This window comes from Nestor notabilis, unplaced genomic scaffold (assembly GCF_000696875.1).
Source record: "Nestor notabilis isolate BGI_N333 unplaced genomic scaffold, ASM69687v1 scaffold15597, whole genome shotgun sequence".
Classification (NCBI taxonomy): Eukaryota; Metazoa; Chordata; class Aves; order Psittaciformes; family Psittacidae; genus Nestor; species Nestor notabilis.
The window spans coordinates 1-15,883 of NW_009935252.1; the positions used below are offsets into that span (position 1 = coordinate 1).

Consider the following 15,883-nt stretch of genomic DNA (forward strand, 5'->3'; position numbering starts at 1 on the left):
TATATATATAAAAAAAATACACACTGCCGGTCAACTTAACACACATGCACACATGCACACACACACATGTATCCTGAACACACCCACCCAGTAGCAACATGTCTGATATCAATATTCTATTTTGTGTACACACACCCTACATCTAGTAAATAAGAAAATCCCTTTTATGGCAATTCTGCAGGCAGAAAATCAATACAAAATACTTTGTTGTACAAAACTGCATTTTTACAAGATCAACCGACATTGTAACATACCCCTCAATAATGCACTACATCCCTACAAGAAAAAAGAAAAATCAAATCTTTATACAATTGTAAAAAAAAAACCTATAATAATTGTAAGCTGCTCTGCAACCTTCCTTTGCTAAGAGTTAGATACATTACACCATTCTAGCAGCAGATTAATAAATAAGGATTAAATAGACTATTATACAAAGCCATACTGAATGGCAGATTTAAAACCAAAAAGCTTTGCAGATACTTTCACTTCCTACACAAATCTGTTTTATTAAGAATAAGACTCAGTATAAAACAGGGAAACAGCCAGCACTGTATCTATATCTACAGAACATAAGGAAAATCCAAGGGAAGTAAAATATTTAACAGTTTATGGCACCTTTACTGCATAACATTTTTTAAAGGCTCTGTTTCCCTATAACTAATGAGTAAAGGGCTATTTATCTCATAGCTTTTATTAAGCAAACTCGATATAACCAACCACACAGTGGCAAAAGACAGAACCAGCTGTTCCCAGCTGCAAAAATGTATTGATTTCCACCCTAAACCAACATCATTTAAGTGTCAAGAAAAGAAAGTCACAGTCCTGCTTGTGTTGAGTTTCCTAATGCTTCTTCATTCCCCATGTGGCAAATTCACTGTTGTTTGTGCTAGGTTACCGTTGCTTAGTAACTATTTTCATGTCCAGCCAAGATGTAGAGATTGCTGTGTGCAGTCGGATTTTCTGTTGGCCTGCTTTCTAACACTACCACTCTGCAATCAAACACAAACAGAATCCAAAACAGTTAATAGCAAAACACAAAGCACATGGTGTTCCTACTGAGGAGGAATAAACTTATTGCTCACAGGTTTCTTCAGATCAGAGGGATATACATTCACCTAACTACTGTGGGTATTTTATTTTTTAAATCAGTTACCCCATTTTCCAGCATCACTTCTGATAAAAACAGTAAAGCGGAATAAACAAGGAACGGAGGACTAGAAGCAGCTTCTTGAACCAGAATCTGCCCCTCTCAAGCACAGGTACACACAATGTGTTACAAACTTCTTCCAAAGTGACATCTGCCTCGAGGTAAGTTATGTCCTCTGCTTCTGTGGGGAAGTCCTCTCAAATCGAGTGTTGTGAGGAGACACAACCCTCCTATCATCTGCAGCCTGAATATCCTAGACCTTGTGATAAGAATCAGCCACTACCCTAAACAGTTTTCCTCTCTTCTAAATATTTATCAGCTGATGGATTCACAGGAACACTTAACCCCATCACAGCCTTTGTCCTGATGGATTGTGTTCCTGTAGGCTCCTCTAGAGAACCTGACCTCAAACAATTTTCAAGTAATTCTCTCTCAACAGCTTCTGTCCCTGATCTTCACTTTGGCAACTGGGTAGTTCTAAAGTGATCCAAGCCAAAAAGGTGCTACCACATCTGGTTCACCTGAATGGCAGTGAAAACTCCTGCTCCATTTGTACAGAGATGGAAAAGTACTGAACAAAGGGTTTGGCCATTCAGTGATACCAGCGTAGAAGAAAAGGGCTTCTCTGCAAAACTGCATGCAGCAGAAGGACCTCAACCTGGGGATCCAAAAACATTAAGCACACAAAATTATGGGTTAGTTATAGAAAGCGAGTCAGAGCCAGGATTCCCAAAGGCCAAATGAGGGAGCAGAAGATCAGGGATTAGAACTGATTTCTTGACTCATAACTATCTACTTCTACATTTAGGACTCTGGCTATCTGAGAAACCACAAGTAAAAAGCCTGGAGGTAGCTGAACCTCTTCCCAGCTTCTGTAGCTGAAAGGAATCATCTGGATGTTATGGGTAATGGAGTGCATTTTGGCCACATTAGAGCCTGTATGTGATCTAGTTTGCTCTGCTATTTCCAGAACTTAAGGTCCAGAGCAGTGAAGATTATTTTAAAGTAACTAACTGCCAAGACAATTCACCAATTCACCAGGAAAACCTAAGCCAGAAGGAGGCTTTTCCAGAAGTGCACTGCTAACACTGCTCACCGCAAGCCAAAGCTGGCTCTCGTCTCTCCCTGTCACTTACCTCCTCACACTGTATCTCTATAGGCTCGTGTCTGTGTTCACACTTCTGTCTCTGCAGTGGAAAGCGGAGGTCACAGAGTAATTGTTCTGGACGCAGACACAATCACCAATTAAATTTTTGGCTATTGCAGGCAGAAGCAGTATTACTGCCTCCCCCAGGACTGCCTACAGACAGGTCTGTGGTGAGCTGGAAGCCAGTTCCAGCTGGAAGCTAGAAAGCTGCTTCAGATAAAAGGTTTATGTTATTTCAAGGTGATTACCTGTCTGATCCCAGTAAGCGGAAAACCCTGGTTTCATCAGATATCTCTTGGGTAACCTGTAAAAAAATTGAGACATTTAGGTCCATTTCAGTGGCAAAATGAAATTTACTGGTCTGAGTCTCTGCCTGATATTCCTGGAAACAGAGATGGCTAAAGCCTCTGTGTGTGGTTTACGAAAAGCAACGTATGCAGGCAAAGTCAGAGGAAGCAACTAGCAAGCTGAAGCAATGACAAGATGGAGCACACGCATTATCACTAAGGAAGCAGCTAGAGTTGCCAAAGCATCAAGTGCTAAATCAGGAACAGGAAGAAATTAAACCTGGAGAGACTAGGAGCTTACTTACTTCATCTGACTTAAAGCTTTTGCCCTGCATGCCATGTTTCCAGAAGGCCAACACACTGTCTTGAAGGCACACTGCAAAGGAGAAACACAAGATGAGACCCAAGCATGGCTTATCTGAACCAGAGAAACCTGGGTTTCTCACCAACAGTGGTAACTGGAAGCATATGGAGAAAGTACGTGGTGAAACTCAGACTCCTCGTAGAAGAGCCAAACTCCAAAAATCATAGAATGGTTTGGGTTGGAAAAGACCTTAAGATCATCTAGTTCCAGCCCCCCTGCCATGGGCAAGGCCACCTCACACTAGACCATGTTACCCAAGGCTCTGTCCAACCTGGCCTTGAACACTGCCAGGGATGAAGCGTTTACCACTTCCTTAGACAACCTGTTCACTGTAGGAAAGCCGGATTGAAATGACTGTTTGGATCTGAGACACACTGCTTTTTAAAGCACAATTCAAAACATACTTCTCAGACATTCCCTGTTTGCCAGGACAAGATAAGCATCTCTGGTTTTTCCTTTTCTCCCTTTCACTTCTGTTCTCTGGATCTTTGTTTTCCTAATGATTCTTGAGAGAACACCAGGAAGTGTACAATCATGCTGCCAACCAAAACACTGTGGGTTGCTGGAAATTACATATCATTGGAATTATTATATTTACTTCAAAATAGATATGAGTATAAAAACTGGGAGGAGTCTTCCATTCAGGGCCAAAGAGAGAACACAGGGAGCTACTAGCTCTGAATGATTTAATTACCAGACTGCTGAAAATAATGGATGAGGAGCCTGATGTTCTTTAAGCAGCATTACAGAACCATTTTACACTGTGTTTTATTTTCCTAAATCCTGCTTGTTTCCCTTTACTACTCCTTTGAATGACACTTTGTATCTGCTCAGTCTTAGCCATGTCCTAAATGCACATAACAAAGGCATTCAGCAGAATCTGAAGAGCAATGTTTGTTACAACACCCTTAGACTAATCTGTGCCTGCTACTCCCAACTCCACCCTGCAATCAGAGCACGACAAGTTGTTTAATACCCTGAATTCCCAAAAGACCACTTGCTGTGTAAAGAATTGCTCACATTATTCAATGTCAGCTGCTAAGAGAAACAATTTGGGATAAATGCTTCTGTCTATGAATTCCTTCAGAGTTCAAGAAGGCGGCATGGTCAAGTCATGTTATGCATGTGTCAGCAGCAGATATTGTATGAAACAAATACAGCAGTTAATTAGAACGCATCAGAAATTAGGGAAGAATCATAGGTTTGATTAAAAATATCTTTCTTCAGGATGGATCTGACATACCTAAACAGAGATGCTGTATAAAGGAATGTGTGCTGTTTTACCAACTGCTGTTAAAATACAGAATACCTATTGTCAAGAATCTTCTTTTGAAGGAAAGGTGCCCGAAGAACCCAGAAATGCAAGTTGTACAGAACTGCTAACAAAAGCAAGTTCTGTCTTTACTGATTTTGATTCCAGAAAGAAGTGCCATTTCTGAGATACAAATTATTAAGCTTATGTTAATGAGATACTTTCGAGAGTTTATTACAGCAGAAATACTTAACAATTACAATTCAAGTTTTAGAAACAAGGCTGCTGTCTTTACACTACTAGAGGCCAGCAGCCTGTCCTTCAAAAGTTAGATTCAAATACTATTATCCTGACTATTAAAAAATTGGATATGCTACCACTTTAAATAAAATCTTAGCTTTTAGAAGACTAACACAAATTAAGGTATTACTAAAACATTTTTCCTCCCCAAAGGTTTTTCTCAGTACTATAGAAATGACCAGAAACTAGTCAGTCTTTTTTTCACAAGTAAGAAGTACCATGATTTAGTTGAAAACAGAAACGACAACAGATGGAAACACATGCAGATTGGACACACTATCTGGCAACTGCATCATGTCAGTGGAGACAAACAGACAGCTCACAATATCCTGACACATCTAGATTATTAAAAACTCTTCAGCACTCATCCCTCTTAAGTTCTTAAGTCCTTGAGAGACAACAGAGAAGCAAGTCACTTACCCACTGACTCAATGCAGAAATCAAAGCTCAGCTCAGAGGCCAGTTTCTTGCTTGACTTCAATTTCCCTTGTAAATTCACAATTTTCACAAATTCTCAAGAAAACAAGAAAAACAAGTATTGAAACCCACAGCTGAGAAGTAGTACTGACAGCTTTAAATAAAAAAGTACTAATTTAAACTTTCAGGGACTAAGAAAGGCCCAAACCTAAACCCTGCAATATCTGCTTAAAATGAATCCAAGAGCATTCTTCTCTCAAAATAAATATAGAAAACCTTCTTATACACTTTGTATGTTTTTAGACTCTACTGACAGCCTTCCTGCAAACAACAAACAGTGCAGAAATATGAATCCAACATAAAGGTTGGAAACTTAGGCAGACTAAATCATTGCAGAGTTCCCATTGAGGTATTAACATCTGATGCATGAGAGCTGTGGTTGTTACTACAGTGTATGATGGAGTATTGGCTATTTGTCCTGCTAGCACATGCGACAGGCAAATGCCCCTTTCCCCAGGTAAATTCTGAATATTTCTGATTGGCATATATTTGAATTCTGATCTGTAATTCTACATTTCAATTTGAAAAGAAACAAGAATGATACACACACGAAGAGGGAAAGTGGAATCACAAGAGTCAAAAGGAACCCCTACTTATTCTGAAATATTACAACACAAATTAGTAATGAAGGGAGAAAAATTAACTCGTGGTAGAGTTAAAATCAACAACTGTGGCAAAAGAAGTTTTGCATAAGGTATAGTAAGTTGCCCAACAGAGGTGTGTTACTTACTGTCCAGGCAGACTAAGACAGTGTCTCTTTCCAGCTGTGTTACATGAATGGCATCTAACTGCTGATTGCCTTGTGAAAAAGGAAACAGATTATTTTATATCACATCATAAGACTGATCTCAGCCTCCCCTCAACCTCTCACCAACTGCTACAGCCTTTTGAGTATGCTACAAGTCTTCTGCAATCTACACTTTTTGTTACTCTCAATTTTTTGAAGGCTATATGATCCCAAAAATTGTTGGGAGAAGTACAGGGCCTAAGGACAAACCCATCAGTTCAAAGCAGCCATTTAATATGAAAGCACTACTGTTTATTGGCATAAAATACATTGTGTTACAGTTCAGCACAGCATGTCAGCTTCCTTCATGAAGAGGCACCATAAAGAACAGCAGAAATCATCAAGGGACTCCTTGCTCCTAAAAAAATGCTCTTTTCTCATAAATCCCCATCTGGGAAGATTATGGGCTAATATTAAACTGGATTTAATAGTTTTTCTAGGTTTTATTAATGCAGTTCTTGGTACAGCTGTTAAAATGCAGGATTTAAATGTAAAAGAGTATATGCAACAAAGCCAGCAGAAAAAAAAGCATCTGCAAGATATCAAGTAGCTTTTGAAGATAAAACAGAATCTTCTATTTATTAATAGCCAGCTGAGGATGACAAACCTCCCCCAAGAGCTGGAGGACAGACAAGAATGCATTTATGTGAATTTGTACACAGGAAAGAAGGGGAAAGAAGACTATGGCTGATCCCAGGAAAAAGTATGCAAGCACAAATGAGAACCCAATCAGCAGGGTCTGCATTACTGTCTAAGAAGATTTTTAAAAGATGTGTCTGAAACTGGAATCTTTTAAGAAAGACAGTTTATACTGAAGTTGGCAGGTCATCACAAGAAGAACCTGGCATCAGCTTCAGTATGGTTTAGGTAGAGAAGCTGCATCATTCTGCCGTCTAGCCTAAGGAGTTTCCAAATGACTGCTGAGGAAGGGATATCCAACAGTTACTAGACAGTAAAATGGTTGCAAGATGGACTGACAGTCTTACCTGCACCAATTTCTGTAAACCATGAAGAAGCAGAATTCAAGTTGATTGTCTCAAACTGAACAACCTGGTTTGGTTCAGTACCCTTGCTGATAGCTACACAGACCATAGGGTACTCCTGCTCTGGTATCACTAGCATTTCAAACACATTCAAAGGGCTTGGCAAAGGGAAGTCAAAGTGCTGGAAAAAAACATAATAAGGCATTTGTAAAGTTTCCTTTCACCTTGGAAATAAGAAGCCTAAAATAACATGCATAAAGTACAAAAGATATAGAAGATTTTTCTCACTGCTACCAAGAGTGCTTTTTTTGAGACAGCATGAGCTGTGAGCAACATTACACTGCATAGAGGTACATGCTGGTCTGTTATTGCTAGTACTGGGCTTGATCCAACACTTGACTGACTTCAGTCACAAGATTTTTCTTAGTCAAAGTATGTCAAGCCAGATTTTCAAGTGCTTAGAACCCAGACATGGGACTAGACTGGGATGTACTTTTCATTATGTATTCTGGAAAGGTTATTTCAACAACTGTATTATGATTAACGTACTAAATGAAAATTAAATGCTTACCTTTATTAACATGAATTTCTGCATTGGCTCATACCACTGTAGTAGAACAATTCCAGACTGCAATGCACCACAAAGGTACTTATGTCCTGTGTATGGATTTCGTACTATATAAAAAAACCCAAAAGAAACAAAATCCAGAAAACAACCCTTTTTAAGACCTGGAAGTTCAATGCACACTTGGAAAAAACCCTACAGCTATCTTTGCAAATAATTTAAGAAACACCATCAGTTTCACACTAATTGCTTTCTGGCTTGCCATTCCAATATCCACAGTGATTAATATTGTGCTACTTCCCAGATAAATTCAATTATAATTAATGACCACTAGGATTCTTTGAGTCCCAGTGAAGAGGCCGCATTCTGAGTGGCCAGAAGAGCTGTAACGCCTTCTTCCTGGGGCTGTGAGAGCGGGGGAGCAAAAGGTCTGGGTCAAGTTGGAGTTTAAATAAAAAACATTCCCAAGCTGTGGAGATGGCCCACAATGTCTTTGAGTTTTGCCAGTTCATGCAATAATACGATAAAGGGTTTGGGGTTTGTTTTTTAAAGCTCAGTTGCATACAAGACCAGCCTGACTTCAGGAATCATTTGTAAATATACCTACTGTAGACACTTCATATGAGCTAAACAGGATATCCAAGTTTGCAACTAGGTATTTTATACTCTGCTTAAGCATTTTTACAAGTGCAAAGGTACAGTTTCATACTACACTAGGGCCAGTTTTCAGAAGGACATGCATTCTGTAGAAAGCCCAAGCCTTCAGAAAGTCAGTGAAGCCAAAGACAAATCTGCAACTTCACAAGCTTTAATGCTTTTAACTCTAGTATGCACTTAGATCTGGAGCAATGGCTTCATTCCTCCCTAGGTTGACATAATTTTTATTCATGTCCAGCCCTTCCTTTGTGGAAAATATTCTTTTCAAGTGAGCTTTGCTAAAAGCTGGATGTAGGTCAAACTCTGAGCCAAACTGACAAAGCAGAAAGGATATTTATGTATGTGCAGCAAGTCTGGAATTCTATAACAAGCTTTATAGTTGCAGACAGGCTGCATTTTGCAGTAACTAGTTGGCTCTGGAGGCAGCTTGAAGCCATTGGTCCCAAAGCCAGTGATCCCAAACACTGCAGCTTTCAAAGAGAGTGTGCAACACCCACCAGCTGCCTGCTGCTGGCATTCTCCAGAGCTTCCCTTTGGACCTCACTCTAGACTGCAACATTTCTAGGTTAAGAGTTGATAATAAAAATGCTTTTCCACTCAGAAGCATAAAGACTTAAAAGGAAAGCTAAGCACCACTTAGGCACAGCATTAAGCAATGATGCAGTTAAACTCTTTTCTGAAGAGTGAACTAACTGTAAGTTAGAAACGAGTGTAAGACATGCCATTCTCAATACAAAGGCCAGGAAAAAAATTGCACAACAGAACGCTGGCTCACCTATACAGCATTTGTGGCATCCTTTTGTATCAGGGATCTTCGTCGTTAAGGCAAACTTCCTGGAATAACAATTATGAAAACACACATCAACAAGACGTGTCAAAGGCCCTTCACACTACCAATTCAACAGCACAAACAGTATAATGGTAATTTTCACTTGTTAATAATTGTCTGTAAGTGAAAGATTTGTACCTTGGTAATATTTTGTCAGGAAACCTATGGGTTTGAATATGAGCCGCTAATCCTGTTTTTTTGGCTTGTTCAAACAAAGCTATTAAATTATGGGAGTACAGCTGGAATGTTTTCCCTGTAAGAGAAAAAAAGCACAACTGACATCACACCCATGCCTCCAGCAGAGAACTGCACAGTTAAAAAAATGCAGATATAGAAAATTACCTTCTAGAAAAACGGACCACGTGTGTCAGGTATTTCAAGTCCAGTTATGAAGAAAAAGAAAACAAAACAATAATAATGCATATAGAGAAGCCATGGCATTCAACTCAGTTCATTTCAATAACACTAAAGCAGCTCTGAAAGTTAGTTTTATGTAAACATTTTTAGAAAGCTGTAATTATACAACAATTAACTGTATCAGAACATTTTTCTATAAACCCACAGAAGTGGCGTTATACAAACTTTGCATGTTAAAAGGCACAGTGCTACAATTAGTCTCCATGACACAGTGACTCTGTTTCCTATCTAGAATATCCTATTCCAGGACAACTGATGAAAAACAATCCAACTTTTTTTTTTTCAAGCATCAATCTGCTGGATTAGTATTTCACAGCCACCTCATCTCCTTCAAATTGAAACTGTTTTTGTTTTAGGGTGGATTTATATTTTGAATCTGGTTCATACCAAAAATGCTACCAGGCTACAGTACACTGAGAGTGAGCAAACACTGTAGCTACATTTCAGTAATGCACCTCTGGTAATCCTCTCCTAATTTTGTTGTGACACATGAAAGGCATCCTTATTCTGACTCTCTTAGCTCAGGGACGAGAGGAGGACACTTTAGACTTTCTAGCCACTTTCAGTCAAATTGCAGCCCTGACAGGGGCAACTTGTTTGACAAATGCCACCTGCTGAGCTCTTCCAAACTAAAAATAAATAAAATAAAAAAAATATTTTGGTGGGACATTGCAGACAACTGGCTCTACTACTTGTAAATGTCAGTTTTATTTCTGGAAGTCTTTCATATTAAAACACTCTTGAAGCAAAACTTCAAGAACAACAAAAGCCCACGTTTCCTACTTCAGAATGATCAAAATACATTGTACTGAATTACAACTTGAAATGTTTCTCTTTATTTATAATCTTACTGATTTCCCCTTTATTTATACATACCTGACAAGGACATTAAGGTGTTATTGATAACATACAGCCATGTGCATTTTCGGGGAAATAACTGAAGAAAGAAAATATTTCCATTAATAGAAACATACAGGAATTTCCAAGCATGGTTTTCTCTGCCTGCTCCACTTCTGCCACTATTCCTGCAGGGATCAACACTGGAGAAAGTCCCAGCTGCAACTACAGTTTCCCCTGTAATTCATTCTTTTGGATCCTTGCTTAGCCCTTTTCTCTGAAATATTTTCATACCTTCCCTCTTCTACCCCTGAAACTTGCAAAATTCTATTTTTCCTCATTTTTAAATTAGTAGTGCAGAGCCAAATTGGGACAACTGCCAAGACTGGAATACCATATCTAAAAAGATACAGCTTGCTTAGAAATGACAGCCAGAGAAAGAGAAAGATAGTATTACAGGAACCTATTTAAATCCCACAAAAGTCAAAAGAGACAGGAAAAAAGGCTACAAGATTTACAGAGTTAATAGCACGGTTAATAGCATCTTGTGCTAGGAGCAGAAAAAAAACACATTACACACTATTTCAACTAGGTATGTCAGCAGGTCCCAGTAAAGTTTACTTTACAGTACTTAAGAACTGGCTCAGACCCCAAGGTCTCAGTAATAATTATCTTCAAGAATTGCTGGAGGACAAACAAGGACCTCAAGGACAAACACCATACCTATGCCAAATAAAAAGGATGGTGGGAATTGCAAAATAGTCTGACTGACTAAATAGCCAGAGTAGCACAGGAACAAGCCACATACTTTTTAATTACTAAGGAATAATAAAAGCAGCTAGTGCAGACTTGTGCAGAACACGTGTATTTGAACATCTGAATTTCCTTCTTTAACAGAATAACTGTCCTGCTGCGGGCAATGAAACAGTAAGATGTGAAATATACGTGAAGGACCTCGTCCTGTGTGCCACTTCCATGGGCAGAATAAGAAAATAGGGGTAGAGGAAATGGGAGAAAGAAAACATACAACTGGTTGGCCATAGAAATGGAGTGTCTGTGAACAATTTGCTAATTAATAGAAGGAAAAAACAGCCTGTAGATATATAGTGTCTTCTCTGGGTCTGGTTCCATTCAGTATTTTCACTAACAATCAAATACAGGTATCCTTCTGAAAATGGGAGATACTAACCTTGGAGAGACAGAAAGCACTTTGGAAGATGCAACCAGAATTAGGAGTTGAAGAAACAGTTGAAAATGTGCATTTGGTAGGGAGAAATACTAAGATTAATAAAAGCAAATAAGGAAACAAGTGACATGGCAGAAGCACTGTGGTAAAGCCTCTGGAGTTTGAAGTGGATCGCATCTGACCTCTGCCAACTGAGAATGCTCTCACAGAAAAGGATACTTGCATTTTGGGGTGCATGGAATGTTTTCTCTACCTACCACTAACATATCTAACCTGTCAATAGGATATAAAAAAGCATGTGTAAGAGTCCAGACAAGGACTCTTACATGAAGTATTTAGGAAAATGTACAAGGAAAGAGATTGCTTTGGCTCATGGAGAAAAGAGAAAATTGAAGTAAGAAGGCCAGGGGGTCTCCAACAGCTGCCACCACATTTTTTAGACAGTTGTACCCCATGTCTGCTAAGGCCACAAAAAGGTAAACAACTTCATTATTCAACACTATCCTACTGCATTCAGGTGTGCCCTCAGCTTTTCGCAACCTTTTTTAAGAGGATCTTCTAACTACATTGAATTCAAATTCCTATTTTTCATCATCAAGCCCTTTATAATCGTCTCTTGTTTTTGTCTGTGCCAAACTAACCCCTCCATAATCCTGTTGAACCACTTCCCATCTCGAGTTTTGTCCTCTTGCACAGCCCTCCCAGAAACAGAGGACTTTCTGAAGCACAGATCTCTGTGCAGTGCCCTTTCTGTGAAATCGTCTTTCTCTCACTATTACTCAGATGCACACACCCTGCCACCTCTGCTTTCTGACCTGTGCCATGTCTTGACTGAATTTATTCCTCTTTAGATGCTTGAAATGCCTTTGTGAACTGCTTTACAAACCTACAGGAGTAAAACTCATTATCAGCATTTGCCAGCATTTCCAAGAAAACTGTTACTCCTGACTCTAAAAGAGCAATGTGACAGTACCATGATTGCATGAAGTGCCTTTGGAAAGGCTTAGAGAGCCCAAGAAAACAGAAGCAAATGCGTATTTATTGGTGATGATAATGCCAGCTAAATGAAATGGTTGAGGGCTTTGGAAGCATCCAGTGGAGCAGCAATATGCCATCTAGTGGAAATAAAATTGAGAGAGAAAGGACACGTAATCAGTTGTCTCCAAGGAGAAGAAACGTGTTTTAGGAGAGAAGTCCTTTGAAAGCAGTGTTACATAAGCAGCAACAACAAAAGAAATAATCAGGTAGGTAGGGGAACTATTAATTTTCTGAGCACTGTTGCTGGCTTTGATGTGAATCAGTTTATGCCAAAAAGCCTCACATCCCATCTACCCCACCTAATACCAAGCTTTCTTGCTTCTTAATATCCCTGTATCTGTGTTCAGTACACCAAAAATCACCTGTTCCATTGTTGCTTCGTGAAGTTCATTCAAATTCAAGGTATAGATACCTTCTTCTGTGCCAAAGATAATGTACTGATCTAAAAATTTAAGAGAAATGTATTATTTCACAAATTCATTACTACTTTGGCAACAGGCAGGTTTAAAATACAAACTTAAAATAACTTTACCTTTAGTATCTGGATGTATCCATGATGTTGCACAATTAATCTTCAAAGGACAACCATCAAAGACTTTGGAAAAACATGCTCCCATCTGAAAGACATGAAAACTGAAACCTGAAACAGTTTACAGGATTAAAGTGTTTATCTGCTGGCACTTGGCCACTTAGTACACACCTGTATGCACTGCGGCTCTCTTTATCCAGACTCAAGCTTACTCTAATATGGTTTGATGCAAAACATTTTTATCATCCCCCAAAAGGCTGCAATTGAGCCTTCCAAACCTTTTCATAAGCTTCATACACACTAAGAAATGCAAAGAGGGATCAAAATAATATGAAAAAAATTAAGCACCTACTGGGTGAGAACAATATATCCTGGAGGTATTTAAAAGATGTGAAGATGTGGTGCTTAGGGACATGGTTTAGTTGCGGGCTTGGCAGTATTAGGCTAACAGTTGGACTTGATAGTCTTAAGAGTCTTTTCCAACCTAGATGATCCTATATATTAATATTGAGTGGTTATATAAATAGCAGATGAAGGGAAAACAAGCACAAGTAGTAACACTGTCTCACACCACTACCACCTCTCTCCCTTTCTCTTTACTAAGCAGGGACTGCTACTGGAGATCACAACTCACACAACCAGTGAAGTCTCTAACCCTTCACATCCACACTTAATGGTGAAAGGAAGTTTTAAGAAAAGGAAACAAGTATCATGGGTTCAGTACACAAAAAGTAACTGGCTGTGAGTTGCAGAAAATCATGCCAAATGAGCTGGTGGCTTATTCTAGCATAAAGCTTCTGACACTAGAGAGATGCCATGAGAGCAGGCTTCCAGTAACTCCTACTGCAAATGAGATTTCTTACCAGCACCTTCGGTGTCGGTGGTAAACCATTGATTGCTGGCTTCTGTGGGAAGAAAGAAAGATCATAAAATACCTGCCCCACACTGATATAAAACTAGCTAGCTAACATGACAGTGAAATCAGTCTGAGAGTCACAAAACTTACAGGAAAATCTCTTTTCTCTTTTTTACGGGGCAGTTGAGGGATTTGTCCAGACCCTTCTGCATTTTCTTCAATGAGTTTCAGCATGCCACCCCCATTTCCTGAAAAGAAGCCCAGACACATTTTGTAGCTTACTTGACACAGTGAAATAGAAATTATTTTTGTTGCTCTATTTGCTTTTCTCCCCTTTATCTAACAGGAGTGAAGAAGTGAACTCTGAAACGTCCATATATGCATCTCAGGTACTGGCACAAGTAAAAAGAAAAGCTGCACCTCATGATCAGCTTGTATTAAAAAAAATATCTGCTGAAAATAGCTGACTCTAGAACTGATTTGCTTTTACAGGATGCAAGTTACCTTTGGGAAATGTAATGCATTTACCTAAGTCGCTGTATCTAGCTGTGAGTAATCCAGGGCTACTGATGCTGCTGGTCATACCAATGGGGGAAGAATCAGTCTGAGGCCCACAAACAGGGATACTCTGTCTCCTGTGAGCTGGTGGGGCTCTGTTCTGTGAGTCTGGGAAGCGTTTTATTGTCTGACATTTGTCATCATCTGGGAGGTTCTCCTCAGGATAACTGTTTATTCTCGGCTGCAACAAACCAGAGATGAAGGTTACCTGGGAAATGGCACCTGGAAGCATAAACTTCAGACAAGTTTAATTCAAGTCAGACTGCTTCTCCATTAAAAAAAAATAAAAAAAGTCAGACTCTGAAAAGAGCCTTTTAACGGCAGAATAATCTAAGAGGTTCCCATCCTTCACTGATGGAAAATCACAGCAGCAGGCAGAATGCTGAACAAGAGGAAATCCCATGCAGCATGCTCTCTTTAGAGGGAAGATACATACAAGTCACTTTGTCTAAGGTAGTGTACAGTGCCAGGAGTGCCCAGAGGTCAAGACTATATAGACTGCAAATCAGCATAAAATATGAAGCTGCACGAAGCACGAAGTTTGCTAGCAAATGGTATCCAACAGAATGTATATACTGAGAGCATCAGATAGAAGCACTGCAGAGGCTGCACAAGTGGAATTTGCTGCCTGAAATTCCTAAACCCCACCATCTCTTACCTTAGGAGGTAGCGGAGGTGGCCCTGCTCGTTTTAGTGTTGATCTGCAATGAGAAGGTTTGGTAGTTGTCTTAGTTAAACCAACAACAGAAACAGAACTACCTGAGAACACAGACTCTAAACAAGACAAGCTAGATGCATAGAATAGGTGGATCACAGCTTTGCATGAACAGGGTTAAACTAGAAGTCTAGGAGTGGGGGGAAGAAGCACGTTAATATAGTTAGAAGTGCTTGTTTTTTAATAACCTCATGTTCTTTCATAAGTGCCAATGTTACAGAGCGTTCTGTGGTGAAGGGTATTTCAAATTAGCAAATAAAGATATGTTTAGGACTAGTTTGGTGCAGTCACTACTGGATTTTGCCAGTGATTGATGGATTAATCAATATAAAATCTGCTTTAAAGCATTAGGCACTTCCATATGCACGCTGAGATAATCTCAGGAAGGAGAGCAAGGGAAGAAAGCATTGCTTTGCAGACATTCTGATGACGATCAGAATCAAGCGTGCATTAGACCTTGGAGTGCAACCAGCCCTCACTTATTTATGAGTGGCAAAGCTGCCTGCAGCATTTTAAAGAGAGATTTTGCCAGAACACTGCCTGCTTTAGCGAGAGCCACACGGAGTAAACACAACTGTACATGAAGGAGGTTCACTCACTCTTCAACATCTTCACTCCCATCGCCAAATTTTGTAAGCAGTACCCTAGATAAAACGTTTATAAAATTAAGAGCTCTGCCCTAAGGGTGACACATGCAACTAAACTGATCGGTGATGTCATTTAGTTTCATAACAAGCATCTCCCATCCCTTTTCAAAACAATGTATTTCTCTCTTATTCACTGCATTAAGCCCTTTTTCATTTAGTATCTTCCTTTCCTTCCCCTCCCCCCCCAATTATCATAGAAGCTCTCTTCCATACCAGATACCATCAAGTAATCTTTCACTTCCCTACCTGGTATTTTAAATATTATTGAAATGCCTAATAACAGGACAATATGAGAGAAAGGGGGG

The 15,883-nt window shown here is 39.4% G+C and overlaps 1 protein-coding gene across 1 annotated transcript in view; it reads right to left on the reverse strand.

The window, feature by feature from the left end:
• Positions 1 to 901: 901 nt before the first annotated feature.
• The window catches only part of MAP4K5 (mitogen-activated protein kinase kinase kinase kinase 5), a 43,112-nt gene continuing 28,130 nt past the window's right edge, over positions 902 to 15,883 (reverse strand). Inside the window, exons 15-31 of the mRNA XM_010017759.1 lie at positions 14,875 to 14,917; positions 14,244 to 14,397; positions 13,809 to 13,906; positions 13,666 to 13,707; positions 12,806 to 12,890; positions 12,636 to 12,715; positions 10,089 to 10,149; positions 9,138 to 9,140; positions 8,934 to 9,048; positions 8,742 to 8,800; positions 7,316 to 7,419; positions 6,748 to 6,925; positions 5,705 to 5,773; positions 4,918 to 5,010; positions 2,887 to 2,957; positions 2,543 to 2,598; positions 902 to 989 (exon numbers count right to left, since the gene is read on the reverse strand). Of these exons, the coding sequence (XP_010016061.1) occupies positions 902 to 989; positions 2,543 to 2,598; positions 2,887 to 2,957; positions 4,918 to 5,010; positions 5,705 to 5,773; positions 6,748 to 6,925; positions 7,316 to 7,419; positions 8,742 to 8,800; positions 8,934 to 9,048; positions 9,138 to 9,140; positions 10,089 to 10,149; positions 12,636 to 12,715; positions 12,806 to 12,890; positions 13,666 to 13,707; positions 13,809 to 13,906; positions 14,244 to 14,397; positions 14,875 to 14,917 (1,399 nt within the window). The remainder of the gene's footprint in view (positions 990 to 2,542; positions 2,599 to 2,886; positions 2,958 to 4,917; positions 5,011 to 5,704; positions 5,774 to 6,747; positions 6,926 to 7,315; positions 7,420 to 8,741; positions 8,801 to 8,933; positions 9,049 to 9,137; positions 9,141 to 10,088; positions 10,150 to 12,635; positions 12,716 to 12,805; positions 12,891 to 13,665; positions 13,708 to 13,808; positions 13,907 to 14,243; positions 14,398 to 14,874; positions 14,918 to 15,883) is intronic.